Raw genomic sequence first — 23,912 nt, 5'->3', positions numbered from 1 at the left:
TTAGACTGGATTCTCCTTCTTTTATCAACACTACACTTAAAAACATAAAAATACGTGATAGATGCACACATTTAACACAACTTTTAAAAATCTATATCTGACAATAAGCACACAGCTAACTGATAACCGAACTACACTCTATAACAGCTGCTCTCCATATTATGAAAATTGCATCGCTACTATTGTTTATGTAATGCTTTCACAAGTAAACAAAGACAGCTTTATCATTTTTGGCCTACAGAATACCTTATATTACAGGTAAGTTTCCTTTTTCCTTCTTTCACAGTCCATTCAATAACATTCAAGTCAGTTAACATTTATTTGAGTTTTGTTATCATTTAACAAAGACAAAAAAAAAACATGTAACATACTAACATAACATCTATAATTACATTAAATGTTCACTTACAGTAAACAATAATTTCTTTAGAAGCTTTAAAAAATATGAGATTCATATATCATTTGGTCTCTGGTTCATAGTAATGAACCATCTAAGTTTCATCCATGGACATCAACTGGCTGACAAACTTATCTGAATCCTGTGAAAATTTCATAAGGATTGTCTTTGCATAATTCATCCTCTCCCAGTCTGCACTGAAATATTTTGGTGGCCAAAAAATTTAATTGAAATCAATGAAAAATATTTCATTGCTGAATTATTTGTGGTCAATATGATGACTCGTACACAAGATGTTTAGTAGCTTTGCTATGTACTGTAACCCAATCCAACTGATCTTTAAAAAAAAACTATGACCAGCCTCAATATTTTCTGTGATTGAGACTGTCATAGGTAGTTAGGGGTTCATATTTGGCAACTCAATTACCCCCCACTTCGAATTGAGCAATCCAGTTCTTGAGGTACTATGCGATGGACAATCATCACAATGTCTCCATCATATCAATGTGAATTTGGTTCCCATACAGTCCTTTCAAAACAATTTATTTCACTATTGATGGTTCTCTTCTTTTGTGAAGTTGTTTGGCAAGCATGACTTATTAAAATTTAAAAAAAAATTTAAATTAAATTTTTATTATTTATCTATACATTAAAAAAGTTTTCCTCCTAGTGATATTTATTCGAGCCAATAGGGGAAGAGGGCAAGGCAATTACATCACTACAAATGCAATTAATTATTGACAACTGCATCCATAACGTTCACCAACCTCGTGCTTCACTGTCTAACATCTGATGTTCCATTTTAACGTTCTTTTGTATATTTGTAAATACTGTGGTTTAGTATTTTGTAAATATTTTAAATATTTGTATAGTTTGTAAATATTTCAGTTAAATATTTGTATAGTTTGTAAATATTTCAGTTAAATATTTTAGTCCTGCTCTTTCAGAAGCAACAATATTCATATTCCTCATGTATTATGGAACCTGAAGCAAAAGGCCTTTTCCTAAGTGACCTATGTAAATGCAGGTAAATAATTACAGTGATGATACTGGCTGAAGTCCAGGATAGTATACACCGGCAGGTACTTTGATGAAAGTGAGGAAGTCGGCAATAATTGACAGGTGAAGGCACCTCCCTTTTCTGATTGTTTTGTGTTGTCGAGGAGGGGGGGTAGCTTAGGTAGGGTGTTTATCCCTCCATCCCACTATTTTAAAATGGGAAAACAAGTTCCCGATTTAAAAACAGTGGCAAATGTGGTGAAAAACACCATAGGCATATCAACGTAGGATGGGCGGGGAAAGCAGTGACATTTGCCAATCACCGCTGTGTTTCTAACCATTTGTCGAAATATGGGAGTCCCACCTTGTCAATCACTGCTTTCCCACTGTTCTGCTTGCTGCCATGTTGGAGGGTGTACACTGTTCTGGATTTTACCCTGATATTTATTCGACCTTGAGAATGCACAGGTAAATAATTACATAGGTCATTTCCTGATTAGATATCGACCAGTGCATTTCGACAGGTGTGTCTTTTACGTAGAAAAGATTTGACTTACTCCGTATACCGCTCCATTTTATGTAGAAAAGCATGCGCGGTGGTAGGTGAGCAAAGCAAGTAGGGGGCAAAGCCCCCTAGGTATTATTAAAGATACAACTCTAAAATCTGGGTTGTATCATAAAAATTTTGTAATTTAATATTATAATGCTCATTTTATTATTAATATTTTAGGGAAGAAAGCCTCACACTACGTAAAATTGAAACTATGACATTAGTTAGTGTATTTGCATCATTAATACACAGTTGAATATTTTATGTAGAAAAGCATGCGCGGTGGTAGGTGAGAAAGCAAGCAGGGGGCAAAGCCCCCTAGGTATTATTAAAGATACAACTCTAAAATCTGGGTTGTATCATAAAAATTTTGTAATTTAATATTATAATGCTCATTTTATTATTAATATTTTAGGGAAGAAAGCCTCACACTATGTAAAATTGAAACTATGACATTAGTTAGTGTATTTGCATCATTAATACACAGTTGAATATTTTTGACAAACTGAAGTTTGTACATTAGCATCAATATTTAACATCTCATATTGTGAAATCCTTCACAAGTTGGCCTCCTTATACTCCAAATAAGTAACACTTCTCCATTAGAGAGGACTAAACAAGAAGAAGACTAAAATAAGTAACAGCAGTCTTCTCTAATGGAGATGCATTATTTATTTGAAGTAGAAGGAGGGCAACTCAAGAAGGATTTCACAATGAGATGTTACAATAAAGATACCAGTGTACAAACTTTGGTATGTCTAAAAAATTCAACTATGTCGTAATGATGCAAATGCACTAATGTCATAGTGCTCATTTTATTTGAAAATACAGTAAAGTGGATTCTGATTATTTGCGCCACCAGTTAATCAGGGCAACCATTTATTTGGGGCAAATCTTAAAAAACAGAACCCAATCGAGAAAATAGCCAGGGTTTACTTCGCTTAATTGGTCCAACGTGCCGTTTAATTGGGACAGAAGACCACAGCACTGGAGATTACCTTACAATTGTCTCCGACGGTACCGTGCGTGGTTTGGTTGGATTTCTGGAAGTCACAACCATAAAACAATTAGCAGTCAACTGTTTATTGGGCTTTTCTATTAGTGCAATCTTGAGCGTCATACCACCCACGTCATAAATGGATAATAAACTCAATCTTATTGAATTTACGATAATACCGACAGCTGGAATTCTGTGGGTTATTATGGTGAAATGTATTTACACTTCCATGAAATCTTCAATCATATAAAAAAATTAATTTTCAGAATCTTCTCTTCATTCCTATTTTTAAAGCTTCGTAACTTGTTACTCCGTCCTCACTTGCGCATATAGTGGTACTTGCAATTTGTGTGTGCCATGTTCTTTGTTATTGATTGCTTATCTTTTTACCGTTTTAAATTTTAACCTCCACCCACAAATGTCAGTGAACAGAAATGTCAAATAGTTAGTATGTACATAATACAGTACATATTAATTATTCCGATTATCACATATATTCTTCTGATTTTTACTATCATTTAATTTTTTAATTGGTAAGGTAATAAATGGTAAATTTGTGCTTAATATATCTTTACTTTTATAGCCTGTGGATAATATTCCTCCTATTTTTGCTAATTTGAATCGCTGTTTAATAGAATTAAAATTCAATTCACAAATGTGATCACAATGACTGGCGCTTACCATACATCGTATAGTGAATGGTACTTTACTATGGTGTGTCCATTGTAATGTGATTTGATTGTACAGTGAACCAATTGTAAAGTGGAAGCCCATTGTATTTTTAACTATTTACGTGAAACTTCGGATAATTGGGGCAGCCACTTAATCGGGCCAAAATGCACTAGTGTCCCAAATAACCGGAATCGACTGTATATGTGCTTATTTTCAAGTAGTAGTTTACTAAAATAAGCCAGTAACATTAGTATCAGTAATGGCAAGTGATACAAAAAAGCAAAATTATAGAGCATCAGCAAAAAAAATGCTTTTTTTTTTCCATATCCTTCTTTAAATGAGGCTTTCAGACCTATACTCAAGATGTGGTCTGACCATTGCCTTATACAATGGGATAATCACCTTTTTATCCAGTATATCACTGCCAGAACTCCACGACCTGCACTACTCAGAAAATTTACATGTCAAACTGTACAATTACCCACAGGTCTTTTTTGTTCTCCATCACTTGAGCGTCATACCACCCAACTGTTATGCTATTCTAGGAATACTGCTGCTCATATGCAATACCTTGCATTTATCAAAGATAAACCTCAACTGTTACTACTCATCCCATCTGTCCAGTTTTTCTAGGTCTTGTTGCAATAGTATGACTTGATTGCTGCCAACCTTTGAATCAATCTGAAAATGCAGAAAGTTAGCTTGATATGCCTTCATCAACATTGTTAATAAATGTTGAAAAGTTAGGGGGCCCAGCATTGAACCCTGAGGGACTCTACTAATAACGATAGTCTAAGGAGAGCAGTGTCCATTTATAACCACCTCTCATTTCTGCCACTCAACTGTCCCTTTAACAGTAACCATGTTTTGTCCCCACATCAAATTTCTCCAATTTTGTATAGCAGTCTTTCAAGTGGAACAGTGTCAAAATCTTTACCAAAATGTAGGTATATCATGTCAAAAAAATTACTTTTTGCATCCAGTTTCTTTGTTACTGTGTTATAACAGCTAATCAAATAGGTAGGTCAGACAAGATTTCCCCTTAACAATAATCCTTCCTGTGATTTCCATATAATTGCAATCATATTTATATGGTCCTGTAATACTTTAACTACTGATTCTATTATTTTCCCTAGAACAGAAGTCAAGTTCACAGGTATACAATTACTCACTTACCCCTTTTATTCCCATCTTTGCAAAACAGGAGAGACACTTGAACATGTCTAATCTATAGGAACTTCTCTATGTATTAATTTAGATGCTGTCAGGGCACAATACAGTGCAAAGAAAAAGAAAATTTTATAAAAATGTCTACGTTCAATCGAAAAGATAACATATAATATGACTTTTTTAAACAATAAACTGTAATGTTTTAAACATTAATAATTATAAATTTAACTCAATTTAGATGGTCCTTCCCTGCTCATATTATTTTTATGAAAAAAATTAGAAATTTTCTTTTGAGTAAAGGTCCAATTTACTGATGTTTTCGGTGCCTCAGTAGCCAGGTGGGCAGGAGCAGCAGTGCATAGCACATGCTTCTTGATTAGACCGGGTTCGAGCCCGTGCCCACCAAATACGGAGGATGCGGAAAGGTCAGGGAATAACCATTGCATATCCCCGGAGCAATATGGCCTTAGTTGCTAATGCTCCTAAAAACCAAATAACAAACAAACAAACAAACTGATGTTTTCATAAAATCGTTCTTTCCCTTGGAGCATAAAAATATTTTTAAAATTCCTTATCAGAATTAGCCTTCATATAATTTAACTTTTTCTTGCAGATGATGATGTAAACTGTTCAAAGATTTAAAGGTGGGAAGAGTGATTAACAATTCAAGCAATACCATTTCAAAAAGACTTGGATCAGTTGCATATATGGTCCAAAAAATGCCAACTAAAGTTTAGTGCTTCTAAATGTAAGGTTATGATTTAGGTGGTTGTTGTTATTTGGTTTTTAGGAGCATTAGCAGCTAAGGCCATATTGCTCCGGGGATATGTGGTAGTCATTCCCTGACCTTTCCGCATCCTCCGTATTTGGTGGTCATGGGCTCGAACCCCGGTCTAATCAAGAAGCGTGTGCTACGCACTGCTGCTCCTGCCCACCGAGGCACCCATGATTTAGGATACAGAAATGCTGGAGTCACTATAAGTTATGGGTATGGGAGCTAAAAGTAGTTCAACACAAAGAAGACTAGTGTTGTGATTTAATCTGACATGAAATTTTCCATGCAGTGTAAACATATGACACATGGTGCCATCCTAGTTGGCTGTCTATGATTTATAGGGCCATTGTGCTAGTAAGAACAAAAAGAATATCATTATCCCTCTTTACAAGCAATGGTTACATTTGGAATATTGTATTCAGGTCTGGAGACTGCATCTATAAAAAGACATAGAACTTCTGGAGTGGGTTCAGGGAAGGGTAACCAGATTGGTGATAGTATAAAGTGATGCGCACATGAAGAATGGCTTAGGAGTGGACTGCAAAGTTTGACAACTAGACATCTAAGGGGAGATCTAACTGAGGTGTATAACACATTATAGGAAATGAATAAAATGAATGAGGAAAGTGTTGTTCCTTGTGAGATACAAACTCAAATATAAAATCTCAGGGAATACCAGAAGGCTACTTCACCTATAGGCAGTGGAATAAATTGCTACCTAATATGGTGGAGGCAGTGAGTCTGGCTAAGTTTAAAGCAGAACTGGATGATTACCTTGTGGGAATGGGAACAGTAAGATTATTCTGTTTCATTTCAATTTTTATTATTACAAGTATTATTCTATTTAATCTTTTTTTTTTTTTTTTGGATGATGCAGAAAAAGTTTGCTACATTCATATTTTCCACTTCACCTACAAATTCTTCCCATTGAAATACTATTGTTATTTTTTCTTCCATCACCATATGGCATACTCAGCTTCATCTTCTAGCTAAATTCTTACATTTCTCAGAGAAAAGAGAGGATACACTACCTTGGCCACTATTAACTTTTTAATACTGACCAAGGAATTTCCTCCTCTTGTGTTCTGCTTGCTGTCGGAACTGTCGAAACAACAAATACAATAAAAAACACCAAATACTTTACAATTATTTCCTTTTGTACAAAATGTTTTTTTATGAAAACTCCAAACACGAAAGGTATTGGTGAATATATGCATTCATATTTCACCTAGCAAACCACCACAGCTTCCTCTCAAAACAACATGTGATGCCACCCAGGAGAATACCAATCGCAGCTGCAGCCCAAACAAACAAGATCCCAAAAGCAAAAGACAACAGCATTTTTTTCTTGGCTACTGCCCAGGTTGGGCATATGTGAATTCACTAGATCTAATGGAATTCTAAGTCCTTCATTTTGGAATAACTCCCAGTCTCACTACAGAGTAAGGTAAAAAAAACTTGAGTGAAATGCACAAATTAACTACCCTTAATTCTAAATATATGTATTTCCATGTCTGTTTTCCAACTTTAATAATTTATGCTAAACTTTAAATTTTTATTTTGAATAAAGAGTTTCTATGTAAAATAATGTTTGTTCTGCATAGAAACTCTTTTTTTCTATGCAGAACAAATTTTATTTATTTATTTAAATAAATAAATAAATTTTCTGTTTGTACTCTTGGATTGTCCCATAGGATCAGAGAAGTTTTCAATACTTCAGTGTATTCCTGTATCTATCTTGTAAATTCCTCTATGTGGCTGTCCTGTAGTAAAAGAGAAAATTTACTTATTTATTAGAAAAATAAATGCACAAGGCATTTATTAAGGCAATGCACAAGATATTATATAATTAATCACTTAAACCCATAATTCCTTATGGGTTTAAGTGATTAATTATATAATATCAGTGTAAATACACCATAGTTAACCCATAAATTTGAACTATGTATGTAGTGTAATAGGCATCGTTTTAATTGTATCTCATATTGTGGTTGCCTTCACAACGAGATAGCTGCTATTGCTATTACTTCAAATAAATAACGCTTCTCTAGTAGAGAAGACTGCTGTTATTTATTTTCAGCAGATACCACCACCCAGACGATCGTTTCGAAGCTAGTGGGCTTCATCATCAGTGGGCGGGCAGGTACCCTGGTAATGCAACATGCCATCACAGTTGCAAAGTTATTTCCACAATATGAGAATACTGTAGAAATAACTTTGCACCTGTGATGGCATGCTTCAAATAAATAACGCTTCTCTACTAGAGAAGCGTTATTTATTTGAAGTAATGCAATAGTAGCTATCTCGTTGTGAAGGCAACCACAATATGAGATACAATTAAAACGATGCCTATTACACTACATACCTAGTTCAAATTTATGGGTTAACTATGGTGTATTTACACTGATATTATATAGTTAATTACTTAATTATGAACAATTTTTTCTTTTTTGTTAAACGCTGCTGCTTAAATAGAACCATTTCTCTTATAATGTATATATATATTTTGTTAATTTGTATTGTTAAAACAAAGTGCCATTATGAGAACGAAAAAAAAAAAAAAAAAAAAAAAGATGCAAAACACTTAGTGAGGTCAGGGATTTCTTGAACGATGACAAAACAATCAACAGTGAATCCTACATTCTGACACTCAAAGTTTACAAGGGTCATCCAAAAGAAAAGATCATGAAAATATATATTTCATCATGCTACACCATGATAATGCTCATCCTCATTTTCTTTCTAAAATTATAGCCACCTCACTTTTGCAACCAGAATGTAGCACCCTACGACTTCCATTATTCAGTTCAATAAAGGACAGTATTCATGGCAACAATTTGATGACACATGAAATCAGAGTGGTACTGAAAACTTAGAGATCACAATCAGTTGAATTTTTACCATATGGATTTCATCACTGAGTTGAAAACCAGCACAAATGTGTTCAGTGCAATCTTGAAGATTAGAACATAAAACGAGTGGTAGTCATAAGAAATGCAAGGAAAGTATGCATTGGAAGTTGCATACTTTCATTGGAAGTTCACATAATTCATATTTCAAATATTAACATTTCTCTAGATGCAAAATAATTGGATTTGTGTAAATATTTGAAACAAATTATGTTTCTAGAATGAAGCATAAAACTCTGAAGAACAAAGTATGGAACATTTTGTACTCATTATAAAAGCATTTCTTATATGAAAATATGGAAATTGTATCTCTTAACGAATTTTACTGTGTTTTTTGTGCCATTATATTAATGCATTTATTTATGTAATTTATAACGTAATTCCTAATGCATTATTCTAAATTAACAATACTGTAATTAAAAAAAAAAAATGGAGAATTACCTTTCTTGCGTGCCTACATACAAATTTTTTCCAGCACATTCTAAACATTCAATCTACAAAAAATAAAATAAAATCTACAGTAAGCAACTAATATCACCAGTATACATTAATAAACAACTACTACTGTACTAAAGATCCAAACTTTTTTTTTTATTTGTTTTAAAAGATAATTATTATACAAGTAGGGCAACAGTCTCAGTTTTTCAGGTAGCTATGAACAAACTAAGTTTGGTATGATTTGTATAAATTAAGAATTAATAAGAAAGAAGAAATAATAAGAAGAAAGTTCCACAGATCTGGAATCAAATCACTCTCACATATGGAAATCATATGTTGTATTGCTGCCAGTAGCAATACAACATATTGCTACTGGCAGCAGAGACTCGAAGAATGATGTTGACTCTGCAAAGGAATATGTTTTTGAAGGTACCCCCTATAGAAAATTTCCTCAAACTTAGGCAAGCACTAAAGACATATATTAGTTCTTATGGCTGCTGTTATCCTATTGCTCTGTTTTGCCATATGGCAAAACAGAGCAATAGGTTAACAGCAGCCATAAGAACTAATAGATCATGGCTGTGGAACTGTTCCCCACCTGGATCGAACTGGCACTCACAATGGAAAAAAATTTAAAAAACTTCCTTAATTCAATAGCCCTCCAAGTTATCAATCAGCAAGGACACCTTATAACTATAGCAGTACCCTCTAGGAGAGCACTACTGACATCACATTGGCAACATCTATAACAGCCCCAAAACTCCTGGATTGAGGTGTTTGAGAAGCTTAGACTACTTCAGACCACAGAGCCATACCTCTTCTCTAGTGCATTCTGTGGACCAGAGAAGAGGTATGGACTCAGCTCCTTCTGTGCCAAGAGACATAATTAGATTTTCTACCAAGAGAGAAAACTGGGATAAATTTGGAAACTCACTTAGGATTATGTTATAGGATGATACAACCCTTCTACCCAACCCTTCTACCGATCCAGATGAATCACTAACTAGAACCATCTGTAGCACCTATGCTATTGCCATCCCAAGAAAAAAACAGAAGAAAAACAGTGGGACCAACTGATGATGTTACCAACAGCAAATTCTAAATGGGAAGCATTCAAAGAATTAATCTTGGAAGCTACTAGGCTTTTCATAACAACTAACAAATATTTTTCAAGGTTTATTATTATTAGCCATATTGTGCAAGGAAGCCTGAGGCTTATGCTGCACCAGCCAAAAAAAAAAAAAAAAATTCTGAATTACCCCGAGAGAGAGAGAGAAGTAGAAGGGAATCACCAAGAAAAAGAAGAATGATGATATCCAGCTCAGGACCCTGGGTGTGCCAAGCCCATACTCACCAGATGTGAGTCCCTGGGGTTATCAGACCTAAATGGATATCAGATGAACTAATGAGACATGTGGCAGAGAAGAAAAATGCATGGGATACATATAAATTAACAGGTGACACAGAAGCCTATGGTAGATATAAGCTGTTCTGTATGACATGATTTGTATAAATTTGGTATGTTATCAGTCAGTCTGTAATCAAAGGAGGTTAGGCAGGCAAAAGCAAATTATGAGAAATCTTTGGCAAAGGATGCAAAGAAAAACAGCAAAGAGTTCTTTATTTATATAAACTCTAGAAGGAAAGGGATGAATCAGATTGGCCAACTTGATATCGATGGTTCAACTGTTGATGATCCTCCTCAGGTGGCTAACAAACTGAATAAGCATTTTGCATCTACATTTACACATGAGAAGTTATTCTGGCATCCCCCCCCCCCCGAATGGGGGTGGAATGCCAGAGGTGTATTAAACTCTGGCAGAGAGCTAAATGGTTTTGTAATAACTCAGCAAAGTGGAGGAGAAATTGTTGCAGATAAACTTAAGAAAGGCACCTGGGGTGGTGGGATCCATCCAGTTATATTAAAGGAGGCAGCAAAGGAAGTAAGCAAATCCTTAATCGGAGGAAGTACCCATGGACTGGAGATGTGCAAATGTGACCACAATTCATAAAGGAGGATCAAAGGGTGACACAAGTAATTACAGACCTGTTAGTTTAACTTCTATTCTGGGGGAAATTAATGGAGGCACCAGAGGCAGACTGGGTCAAGAATTCGGCTAAGGTAAAGAAAGCCAACACGAGAACGACGAGAAACGTCGGATAACTTACGTGGAAAATTAGTTTCCCAACACCGGACTCTATTGCTGCTCGCTCGGTAAACAGACAGTAGGTGTTATTGGTCTGGAGCCGAAATCGAGAAGGATATACTGATTGACAGGTAGACGTGGCAAATGATGAAATGATTGGTGGTCGGCACGACAGACGACAATCTACTGTGTAGTCATTGGTTGACATTATGATGTGTATTTATGAGTAAAGACCGGTGCATAATAGTTTTGTGATGTAAACAGGTAATAGTACTGATGAACCTTTTAAAGAGGGAAGAAATTTGTAAGGAAAATAAAACGTTGGTTGATTTTTTTATGAAAATTAAATTAATAAAAGTTTTGTTTCGTTTCGTTCCGTTCATTTTTATGTTCTTCATTATGTTTTTTTTCTCATTATTAAAAGCAGATTTTTGGAGTTAAGAGTATTTTCACTATATTGTTGATTTCTGTTTGGTTACGAAAAAAGGAAAAGGTTTCTTTATTTTTTGTTATATTTCTTAACCTAACCTTAAACGTTAGGTTAGGAAATAATAGGAAAATAAAGAAAGATTCTTTATATATATATATAGGCAGTTCTCGCTTTACGAGTTCCTGGGTTTACAAGTTTTTTTTCCCAAGTATCAACAAAATCGAAAATATGAACATTAATTGCAAAAAAATGAATTTTAAACATTCATAAATACCGCATTCAAAACCATGTGTGTAGCTATACAATACAGTGTACCCCGCTTTACGATATTAATCAGTTCCAGAAACACCATATGTATAAGGCAATGGTCAGGCCACACCTAGAGTACTGTATACAAGCCTGGAGGCCTCATTTCAAGAAGGATGTAGAGCTGCTGGAACGAGTACAGAGCAGGGCAACAAGATTAGTGAATGGAACAAAGGGGTGCTCTTATGAAGAAAGGCTTAAGTTTTGCAAATTACAGTGTCTGGAGACTAGGCACCAGCGAGGTGATCTGATAGAGGTGTATAAAGCCTTGAATGGTTTGAGCATGCTCAATGCTGATGGGATTCTTTCTCTTGCTCAGAATAATCACCTGAGAGGGCATAAATTCAAATTGAGGAAAGACAGATGTAGGATAGACGTGCGTAAATTTGCCTTTAGCCAGCGGGTGGTTGGTTGGTGGAACAGACTTCCATCCCTTGTCTTGGAAGTTGATAGCCTAAATAAGTTTAAGGCTCAGCTGGACAGGTATTTCAAACGAACAAGAGGGTGAAGTGGAAGTGGTTATTTTTTATTTATTTATTTTTTTTTTTTTTTGCTGATGCTGCATAAGCTTGTTTTCTTGCATCAAATGCCTCTACTAATGCTAATGCTACCATCGTATCGTTAAAATATCTTAACATGAACCCAATAACACATTGTTTTTTGGTAATTCGTTTCAAGATCTCGGAAGTTGAAATTTTTACTGTATAACTAAGCTATTTATTCTCTCTAAAATGCCATTTTTAAGGTCATGAGCGTGACCTTAAGGCAATAAAAGGTCGTGAGTGTGGTTTGTAAATTGTTTTAGTTACCAATTCAAATCATTAAAATGCACTACACTTTCATCGTTATCATATGTTCTGTTATAAGAATCAATTTTAAACGCCTCTGTGATATTTTTCTAAAGCACATTTCTGGAGGTCACGACCATAAAACAATAAAAACAATTTGCGCTTTCCGGTTTATTGGGCTTTTCTGTTACTGCAAGCATTATAAACGGTAGTAAACTCAATCTTCTTGCATTCGTGAAAATACTGATAGCTGGAATTGTATGGTTTTTTACGTTATTATAGTGAAATGTGTTTCCCCTTTACTGAAATCTTCAATCGTATAAAAAACAAATAAATTTTAAGAATCTTCTCTTCATTCCTTTTTTTTTAAGCTTTGTAAACTTGTTACTCCACGCAAATCGTGTTAGTTGCAATTTGTGTGCGCCGTTAAAAAATGTTTATGCATGCAATCGTGAAATTTATAATTAAATGAGAAGATTATCTTGGAAACAAACACCTCTTGAAACATTTCTGAAGAAGACAACTCCTTGTGCAACAAACCAACGAGTGCTGAGCCAATAATGAGTGATCAAAAGTGTGCATTTAGTCGATGATGACGAAGAATAAAGTCTTTAAAATTTGTAAGTCGTAAATAATTTCTCTATTATTATAATTTGTTTGATTTTACAGGCTACATTTTCATTTCTTTTGATAAATCAATCATTGTTTAAACAAACTAATTAGCTAACTAATTTCAACTTAGCTTTTTTCAACTTTCAAATTTCAGCTAATTTCAACTAATTTCAATTAGCTGGCTAACTAATTTCAAATAATTTCAATTAGCTAGCTAACTAATTTCAACTAATTAGCTAACTAATTTCAACTAATTAGCTAACTAATTAACAAAATGAAATTAGCTAACTAATCTCACTATTCAGAACGTAACCTCTATTTTTAACCTTATGTCTCTGGGAAATTAATTCCTGCTTTACGAGTTTTTGCTTTATGAGCGCGTGGTAGGAACGAATTAACTTGTAAAGTCGAGAACTACCTGAATATATACAGTGAATAGCTATTGAGGTGTTGATTGATATTATGATACGTGTGTATTGGCACAAGTGTCTTTAAAAATAAAAGTACAGTAATAAAAAATTAATATTTTGTTAATTAATAAACAATTTATGCGTTAGTCCACCCATGATTCTAAAGAAAAAAGGTTAGGTTACCCCTCCATTTCGGGAGGGGTTCAAGCTCCCATGGGATTCAAGTGCAGGTAACCTGACCTTTTTTCACTATTAGGGCATATTATTGAACAAGAAAATAAAAATACAGTCAGAAAAAAATTTATTTTTTTCTTAATGTATTTCTAAATATGACTGTGATTCTAAAGAAAAAAGGTTGTTACCCCCTCCACTTCAGGAGGGGTTCAAGCTCCCATGGGATTCAAGTGGAGGTAACCTGACCTTTTTTCATCATTATGGAAAGCATTCATTAGGCCATGTGCAATTAGGGCAAGTAACCATTAGTGCTTCTGAATGCTACTAAAGTGATACTAAACCGATGTTATCGTGTGTTGTGTTCACGCACCAATCAGCACATTGTTTGCCATGCCTACCTGTCAATCAATATATTGTTCTTGACTTCTATTCTAGACCGATAACACCTACCATCTGTTTACCGAGGAGCAGTGCTAGAGGTGCTGTATCGGGAAACTAATTTTCCGCGTAAGTTATCCGAAGTTTCTCGTCGTTCTTGTGTTGGCTTTTTTTTAACTTCGCCAAGAATTCTTACCGGGGAAAACTTGTAGTGATCTCATACTAGTGTTTATGGCCAAAATTACACTGACGTCCATCAGCCTCTGGCCCACCGGGGTTTCCCTGGTAAATATTATGGCCAGTCGGCTTCTGGGAGGCACTTGTTAAAGAAGCACTACAGGATCATCTAGACAAGACTTCAGTTGTAGTTCAGAGACAGCATGGGTTTGTTAAGGGGAAGTCTTGTCTATCAATTTGATTGGATACTACGATGTGGTCACAAAGGAACTGGATGCAAAGAATAATTTTGATATCATATACTTGGATCTTAGGAAGGCTTTTGATTCTGTTGCACATGGAAGACTGCTGCACAAGTTGGAGCATTGTGGCATTGGAGGCAAATTGCTGCTATGGATTTTTTTTTTTTTTTTTTTAGGAGCATTAGCAACTAAGGCTATATTGCTCCGGGGATATGCGGTGGTCATTCCCTGACCTTTCCGCATCCTTCGTATTTGGTGGCGACGGGCTCGAACCCCGGTTTAATCAAGAAGCGTGTGCTACGCACTGCTGCTGCTGCTGCTCCTTCCCACCTGGCTACGGAGGCACCGCTGCTATGGATAAAGGGACGGTTGAGTGGGAAAACACAGAGAGTGGTAATCAATGGTCACTGATCTTCGTGGACTAAGGTTATTAGTGGAGTCCCCCAGGGTACAATGTTGGGTCCATTGTTGTTTTCTGTATTTATTAATGATACTGATGATGGAATATCATGCTTAATGTTTAAGTTTGCAGATGACACGAAGGGCAGAAGGGTTGTTAATGACACGAATGACAGTATGCTACTGCAACAGGATCTAGAAAAGTTGAGCAGATGGACTGAGAGGTGGCAACTGAAGTTTGATATTGACAAATGTAAAGTACTGCATATGGGTAGCAGTAACACCAGAGTAACATATCAACTGTGTGGTACTACACTGAGGGTGGCAGAGAATGAAAAGGACCTGAGGGTAATTGTGCAGTCAGATATGAAGTTTACTGAGCAGTGCAGACGATCTGCAAGAGTTAGCTCATGGTGTCTTGTCAATGATATACAAGAATTTTTCTAGCAGGGAAAAGGATGTGATTATTCCCTTGTATAAGGCAATATGGTCAGGCCACACTTTGAGTACTGTATACAGGTCTGGAGGCCACATTTTAGGAAGGATGTGGAGTTGGGGTGGAAAAATATCAAGTATATGATGCCCTTTGGTGTGCTGGAATGAGTACACAGAAGGGCAACAAGATTAGTGAATGGAATAAAGGGTTGCTCTTACGAAGAAAGGCTTAAGTTTTGCAAATTACACTGTCTGGAGACTAGGCACCTCAGAAGTGATCTGATTGAAGTACCTAAACCCATAAGAAATTATGCCTTGTGCATTTCATCTTCTAATACATTATTATTACCTGGTACATAATTTTATATTATTTAATTTTATTAGATATTGGTCAAGATGATTGCACAAAACAAAATAACTGTTAGCACTACTGAGTTTAAAACACCTATCATCTCTTATATCCTAACATTTGATTTTATAAGATATATTATGTAGATAATATTTCGAATTAAAAATACTTAAAGAAAACAATCACAGAAAAATAATGTTTACAAATTTAACATCTGTTCCCAACAGAAATGAGGGTGTAAAGCAAAACCAGCAATGTAATTCAAAGCATTGAGTCATATATGATAGACAATATACATTTTTAAAATAACTTAAGTGACATCATGTGTTTATGATTCACAAGCAGATTACACAATCTCCCATGTTGCACTACCAGTTTGGCAGGTATGCCCCATTTTTTTATTTTTTTTAAATTTTTCTCAGCATGGTCAGCCTTAGTTGGCAGATGGAGTTTATTCTGTAAATACAGTATTCACTTAAACAGAGGTTCACAAGTTTTGCTAATGTTATTGAGTATGCACCAAGGGTTCAGGGAACATGATCAACTCGGGTCAATGGCATGGAACAAAACTATATTTGCACCTTCGCTGAGAGTGCTGTGTGCAACCATTAATTTCCAAAACCACTGAAAGCAGAACTGCAATAGAGGCAAAATTTACCAACACTAGGAATACAGCCACTCCCCGATTAACGTAAGGGTTGCGTTCCATGGAACTCTACATAAACCGGAATTTCCCCCGTGCATGTGCAGCACTCGCAACTGTGCTTGCTGAATTGATTGAATCAAAAAAGAAATGTTTGACAAACATGTGAATAGAATTATTTATTGTATTTATTCAATTTTTTATCTCATGGGCAGGAAAAATTACAAAAGTGTGCAATTTAAAAAATTTAAAAATTATAAAATTACAAAAAAAGGGAGGAGATGTGCATAACATCAGCAAGTTTTACTTCTCGAGCATCGTTGCCAAAATCAAAGTCCTCAGCTGATAAGTATGCCGGAGATTTAGAAGGGGTCAGCTGCTCAACCTTATGAAAGAACATATTAATGGATGACTGGATGGTGGCTTTTTTCTTTTCATCGTAGATTTCTTTGTAGCAAGTAAGCATATCATTCACCCCTCTGTTAACTTTTAAGAACTGTTCGCTGTCGGGATCCATCTTCTCAAACCTCGCCATTGCCATCTCTTTAGTGATGAAGAGTCTCGGCTCCTCATTTGGTTCATCTTGAGCTTCGTCAGCATTTTCTTCTTTCACTATCGCTGCCTGCAAGTCAATAAGTTCTTTGTTAGATAATTCCTTCTCTTCTTCCTCTATTAACTCTTCCACATCTTTGGCAACAACCTCCAACTGAAGTAGCTCTGCAACCTTTACAATCTTATCTGTAACCTCTTCATATGATTCGTCTTTTTCAAACCCTTCGAAGCCTTTTACAGGCCATGGGCATATTTTATTTCATGCGCCATTTAAACAACTTCTAGTAATTTCCACCCAGGCCTTATTAATATTTAAGATGGCATGGTAAATATTATAAGATTTCAAAAAGTCTCTCAATGTAAAATTTTTCTCAGCGTCTACTGCAGACAATGACTGAGCAAATGTTGTGCATAAATAATATGCTTTTAAATTTGAAATAACACCCTGATCCATAAGTTGGATGAGTGAAGCTGTGTTTGAGGGTAGAAATATGACTCTAGCATTCGAATTGAAATCATCTAGATGCATAGGATGTCCAGGAGCATTATCTAATAGAAACAAGATCTTAAAAGGAACATTATTGTCTTTACAATATTTTTCAACCTCGGGAATGAAGCAGCATTTAAACCAATCCTCAAAGAGAGATATTGTTATCCATGCTCTATGGTTCGATCGGAAATGCACATGTAGGGCGGCTTTATTGATGCCATTAAATGCAAGAGGATTTCCAGAATGGTACACAAGCAGTGGTATTAATCTGTTATTATTAATTATTAATAATAATTAATAATAATGACTCTCATAAATACATAAAATATTTGTGTATATAATTATGAAACTTACTGGAGAACCATAGCCTAAAATACTTTTAATTTCACAGAAAATGGAAAAAATATTTGCTGGTAACAGTGCCAGACTTAGGTAGCTTGGGGCCTTGTTGTTATTTGGCTTTTAGGAGCATTCACAATTAAGGCCATATTGCAAAGGGGATATGCGGTGGTCATTCCCTGACCTTTCCACATCCTCCGTATTTGGTCACAGGCTCGAACCCCAGTCTAATCAAGCAGCGTGTTCTAGGCACTGTTGCTCTTGCCCACCTAGCTACAGAGACGCCTACCTGGGGGCCTTGGCGCACATATTTTTAAATGACTTAAAAATAAGATTAAGGGAACCTCGGACCAACAGCAGTTTGCACTGTTTAGGGATCCCTATAAGCTTAGGGCCCTGGAGAAAATGTGCCATTGTACCTCAGAAAATTCAGCTTTGATTGGTAAATGTTCTACTTTCACAAAACAAACAAAAATTCAATTCTGGGCCATTCAGCATTTTGCTGGATAGGGGGGGGGGGATAACTATACAACTCAATATAGATATCTTTTCTCCATTGGGACACATGTCAGCTATCAAAATGGCTACTATTTTACTCGATGGTGAAAGAAACATGAGGCATTATTGGCCCATATTATAATGAAGGAGTGGACTAATCAAGCCAAGGTAAAATATAAAAACCCAGGTAACTTGGAAAAATTAACATATAGCAATACGAATAATTTTGAGACTGTTAATGCAAAACACATGGCTGAAATCAGTGGCATATCTTTGTGCCCTAATGAAACATTTGTTTTATCATTATCATGAAATTGGTCTGGCTTAGATCTTTTAAGACCTGTTCTGTTGTAGCTCTTGGAGGTGGTTTTGATCTCGCCATCGTTGTCTTGGTTGACCCACATCTCTCTTGCCTGTAGGTTTGTAGTTAAAGGCTAATTTTGGGATCCAGTCTGGGTTCATTCTTTTATGTGGCTGATCCATTTTTCCTGATACCGTTTTATGTCATTTACTATGTTATCTACTTTTAATTTCTCGTAGATATCTAAATTTCTTTGGTGGTCTAGTCTTGTAAAGCCTAATAATGGTCTTAAAAATCTCTTTGTGCTGCTTCTAGTTTGTGTGCATCTTTCTTATTTATGACCCAAGTCTCACAGCTGTAGAAGAGGGCTGGTTTTGAAGTGATGTTGTGCAGTCGTAGTTTTATTTCAGTTGTCATTTGTTTTCCAAAGTGACATTTAATCGTTCCATTCATTTTATTATATTTTTGTAGTTTAGTGTGGATGTCTTTCCCTTCATTTGATATTAAATTTCCCAAATAGGTGAAGTCAGATATTTGTTCTATTATTTTATCATCAATAACAATTTTGACTCTTTGTATGTTTTTTCCGATCACTCATCGGTGAAGACAGGATATTAGAGCTGGAAAAGGAATTAGAAAATGTGAATTGGAATATCATCGGTTTGGCTGAAACAAGAAGAAGAAATGAATCGCTTATAAGTTCATCAAGTGGAAATCTGCTGTACACTAATGGAAACAGTGAAAGGAGTGAAGGTGGAGTTGGGTTTCTGGTCCATACAGATTTTAAAAACAACATTTTGGAATTCAAAAGTACATCACCAAGAGTGTCAAGACTAATACTCAAGATTTCTAAGAGGTAAGTTCCAGTACATACTGCTTTTTCTCCTCCTCTGTTATTTCAAAGACCTTTGTATTATTTACTCGAGTCAGTTTTTTCCTTTCCTTTCCTACATCTATATCAAGTGTACATCTTACCATTCTGTGATCACTTCCAACATTTACCTTATTCAGGACGGTAACATCATTCACAATATATCTTCTGTTAGTGAGGATGAAGTCGATTTCATTAGTAGTTAATCCATTTGGACTCTTCCACGTCCACTTTCTGTTCACCCTTTTCTTGAAAAAAGTGTTCATTACTGACATTCCTTGAGATTCTGCAAATTCCACAAGTCTTTCACCTCTTTTATTTCTTTCACCAATTCCAAAATTTCCTATAGTTCCTCTTTCTGCACTGTTTTGCCTTTTTCCAACCTTAGCATTGAAGTCCCCCATAATAATAGTGTAGTGAGTTTTCTGCTCTTCTAGAAGACTCTCAATTTCAGTGTACATTTCTTCAACCTCTTCATCATCATGGCTTGATGTTGGTGAATAAAGATTATAATGATTTATGCACCAACATCGAGCCATGATGATGAAGAGGTTGAAGAAATGTACACTGAAATTGAGAGTCTTCTAGAAGAGCAGAAAACTCACTACACTATTATTATGGGGGACTTCAATGCTAAGGTTGGAAAAAGGCAAAACAGCGCAGAAAGAGGAACTAAAGGAAATTTTGGAATTGGTGAAAGAAATAAAAGAGGTGAAAGACTTGTGGAATTTGCAGAATCTCAAGGAATGTCAGTAATGAACACTTTTTTCAAGAAAAGGGTGAACAGAAAGTGGACATGGAAGAGTCCAAATGGATTAACTACTAATGAAATCGACTTCATCCTCACTAACAGAAGATATATTGTGAATGATGTTACCGTCCTGAATAAGGTAAATGTTGGAAGTGATCACAGAATGGTAAGATGTACACTTGATATAGATGTAGGAAAGGAAAAAACTGACTCGAGTAAATAATACAAAGGTCTTTGAAATAACAGAGGAGGAGAAAAAGCAGTATGTACTGGAACTTAAGAACAAGTTTGAGCTTCTGCAGACTGCTCAGGACCAAGATATCGACGAGGAATATTACAACTTTCTGAAAGTGATAAAGCCCAAGAAACCTATAGGGAAACAGAAATCCAAAGAAGAAAAAAATTAGTCAAGAAACACTTGTCATGATGAACCGAAGACGACAAATGAAGAGCAAGAAAAACACCGACAGGGAGAAAATTGAGTATACTGAGTTATGCAAAGCCATTAGAAAGAGACTCGGAGAGGACATCAGAAGATTTAACACAAGAAAAGTAGAACAAGCATTAAGGGAAAACAAAGGATTTAAATCAGCAGCCATGGGCAGTAATACAGAAAGACAAATGATACTGAAACTGAAGAATAGCGATGGTGTACTTATAAACAGCAGAGAAGGCATAATTCAAATAGCAGAAGACTACTATAGAGAATTATACAAGGAGCGAGGGAATGATACCAGCAGTGGGGAAGATGAATTGCAAAGTAGCAACACCTACGACATACCCGATATTCTTCCTGATGAGGTAGAACATTCATTGAAGAAAATGAAGAATCGGAAAGCCCCGGGGGAAGATGAAGTTACTGTAGAGTTGTTAAAATTGAGAGGAAGAGACATAACACAAAAACTGGCAAGGCTCTTCACAAAGTGCATTAGAAAAGGTGTGATGCCTAAGCAGTGGAATAATGCAATCATAGTTTTGCTGCATAAGAAAGGAGATAAATCAGAAATTGGAAATTATAGACAAATTAGCTTGTTATCCCACATCTACAAGTTGTTCACAAGGGTCATTACTAACAGATTAGAAAGAATACTTGATGAGAATCAACCGAAAGAGCAAGCTGGCTTTAGGACAGGATTCTCAACTATGGATCACCTTCACGTAATATCACAGCTAATGGAGAAAGCAAATGAATATAAAACACCATTATGCCTGGCATTTGTGGATTATGAAAAGGCATTTGACTCCATACAGCATAAGGCAATGTTTCGGGCACTGGAAAGACAAGGCATAGATACTCCATATATTATGATTTTGAAGAAAATCATAATATATGGAGTGCTATATGGAGAAAATCATAATATACTGAGAGTGCTACATCCTTTATTAGACTAGACAAAGACAGTAGCAAATTTAAAATCGAGAAAGGAGTTCGACAAGGAGACACAATATCTCCGAAGCTGTTTACTGCTGCCCTTGAGGAAGCTTTCAGAAGATTAGACTGGTCGCAGAAAGGAGTCAATGTGAACGGAGAGTACCTAAACCATTTACGATTTGCAGATGACATTGTGGTCATAAGCCACGATCCCAAAGAATTAGAGGAAAATCTTAATCAGTTATGCACAGTTAGTAAGGATTTTGGACTAAAGATGAATATGGCTAAAACAAAAGTAATGATGAACAAGTATGCCACGGAAAGGGAAATAATGATTGAAGGAGCAGTAATTGAAAAGGTGGAGTCATATACTTATCTGGGACAAGTTATTAGCTGTAATAATGATAAATGGCTGGAAGTCAAGAGAAGAATAAATTTTGGATGGATAGCATTCAGGAAATATAGTCACATACTGAAGAGCAATATCCCAGTTTGTCTGAAACGTAAAATAATGAATCAATGTATACTCCCCACCATGACTTATGGAAGTGAAACTTGGGCACTCACCAAAAGAATGGAAGAGAAGCTAAGAACTACACAGCGAAGAATGGAACGAATTATATTGGGAATCAGACTGTTAGATAAGAAGAGAAACACATGGATTAGGCAGCAAACTCAAGTAAAGGACATTCTTATCAAAACTAAAGAACTAAAATGGTCTTGGGCAGGACACATAGCTCGAAGACATGATGACAGATGGACTAAGAAAATAACAGAATGGTACCCAAGAGGAGCTAGAAGAAAACCTGGAAGACAAAGGCGGAGATGGATAGATGAAATTCATGAGTTTTTGAGTAGTAAATGAATGGCCAGTGCTCAAAACAGAAGGAACTGGAAAGTTGCTGGAGAGGCCTTCATCCTGCAGTGGATTGAAAATGGCTGATGATGATGATGATGTTTTTTCCACATAATCCCATTGATTTTGTTTTTGAGGTGGAGATTTTCATCTTGTACTTTTTACTTATTTTATTAAGTTCATTTGCTGCTATCTGTAGTTCATCTTCGGATTTTTCAATTATAACTTGATCATCAGCATATAATATAGTTTGAGTTTTATTCATGTTGTTCAACTGTATTCTGTTGTTAATTGTTTGTTTCCATTCTTTAAGAATTTTATTGATGTAGATATTAAATAAATTTGGTGACAGTCCACGTCCTTGTTTCACTCCTTTATTGGTGTTAATTAGGTCTGATAGTTGGCCATTAGAATATTTTATACAGACTTTTGAGTTTTTATATAGGCTTTGGATCACTTTCCGGAGTTGGGTTGGGATATTTTCTTCACGTAGAATCTGCCAGAGTTTTTCTCAGTTTACATTGTCATATGCTTTTTCATAATCGATAAAGAGAAGAAATGTTGGTAGATTGAATTCTCTTCTTTTCTCCAAAATTTATTGTAGTGAGAAAATGGCATCTATTGTGCTTCTCCCTTTTCTGAACCCACATTGTTCTTCTTCTAAGAATTGTTCACTGTATTTATTAAGTTTATTCTTTAGTATATTAGAGTATAGCTTTGCAGCAGTTGACAGCAGTGTTATCCCTCTGTAGTTGTTAGGGTTACTTCTGAAGCCTTTTTTTTTGTAAATTGATTACTATTCCTGTTTCCCAATCTTTGGGTATCTGTTGCTTATGCCATATGATGTTAAATAATTTTAGTAGTGCGTTTTTTAGTAAGGTGCTCCCATATTTAAATAGTTCTACATTCAAATTGTCTATGCCTGGGCTTTTTTGGTTTTTTGATTTTTGTAATATTAACTCTAGTTCTTCCATTGTTATATTTTCTTCATCTTCCAATTCCCTAGTGCCTGGGTTATACCATAGTTTTGAATAGTGTTGCTTCCATTCTGCTTGGGAGTTGGAGTTGGTTTTTATTTGATCATTTGTGTCTAGTTGTAATTTCTTAAAAATTTTAAAACCTCTTCTCTATGGGCCCGTGATATCATGTTCTAAAGATTTAACAAATTTCTCCCAGTCATCTCGTCGGATTCTTCTGGTTAGTTTTCTGACTTCTGCTCTAAGCCTTTTATATTTTATGTGTAAATGTGGGTCTTTAGTTTGTAGGAACAGTTTATAGGCCTTTTTTTTCTCATTGATTGATTGTTTCAATTCTTCATTCCAAGTTCTTAGCCAGTTTTTATTTTTATAGGTTTATATCCAAGACTTTCTTCAGCAGCTCCCAGAATTGATTTTTTCATGTTTGATCAAATTTCCTCAACATTATCACTTTCATCTGATTTGAGTTTATCTTTCAATCGACTTTCATACAGGAATTTAGTACTTT

General features: G+C 35.5%; 1 protein-coding gene across 4 annotated transcripts in view; it reads right to left on the bottom strand.

Annotated features, from left to right (window-relative positions):
* The window catches only part of LOC150080753 (transforming growth factor-beta receptor-associated protein 1-like), a 272,526-nt gene that overhangs the window by 243,573 nt on the left and 5,041 nt on the right, over positions 1–23,912 (bottom strand). For all 4 annotated transcript variants that reach the window (XM_090382037.1, XM_090382036.1, XM_090382038.1 and 1 more), the window contains exon 2: positions 8,911–8,963. In XM_090382037.1, the coding sequence (XP_090238163.1) occupies positions 8,911–8,963 (53 nt within the window). The remainder of the gene's footprint in view (positions 1–8,910; positions 8,964–23,912) is intronic.

The sequence above is a fragment of the Mastigoproctus giganteus genome, chromosome 9 (genome assembly GCF_048544385.1).
Source record: "Mastigoproctus giganteus isolate SK-2022 chromosome 9, ASM4854438v1, whole genome shotgun sequence".
Classification (NCBI taxonomy): Eukaryota; Metazoa; Arthropoda; class Arachnida; order Uropygi; family Thelyphonidae; genus Mastigoproctus; species Mastigoproctus giganteus.
This window is presented reverse-complemented; position numbering and strand designations above follow the sequence as displayed.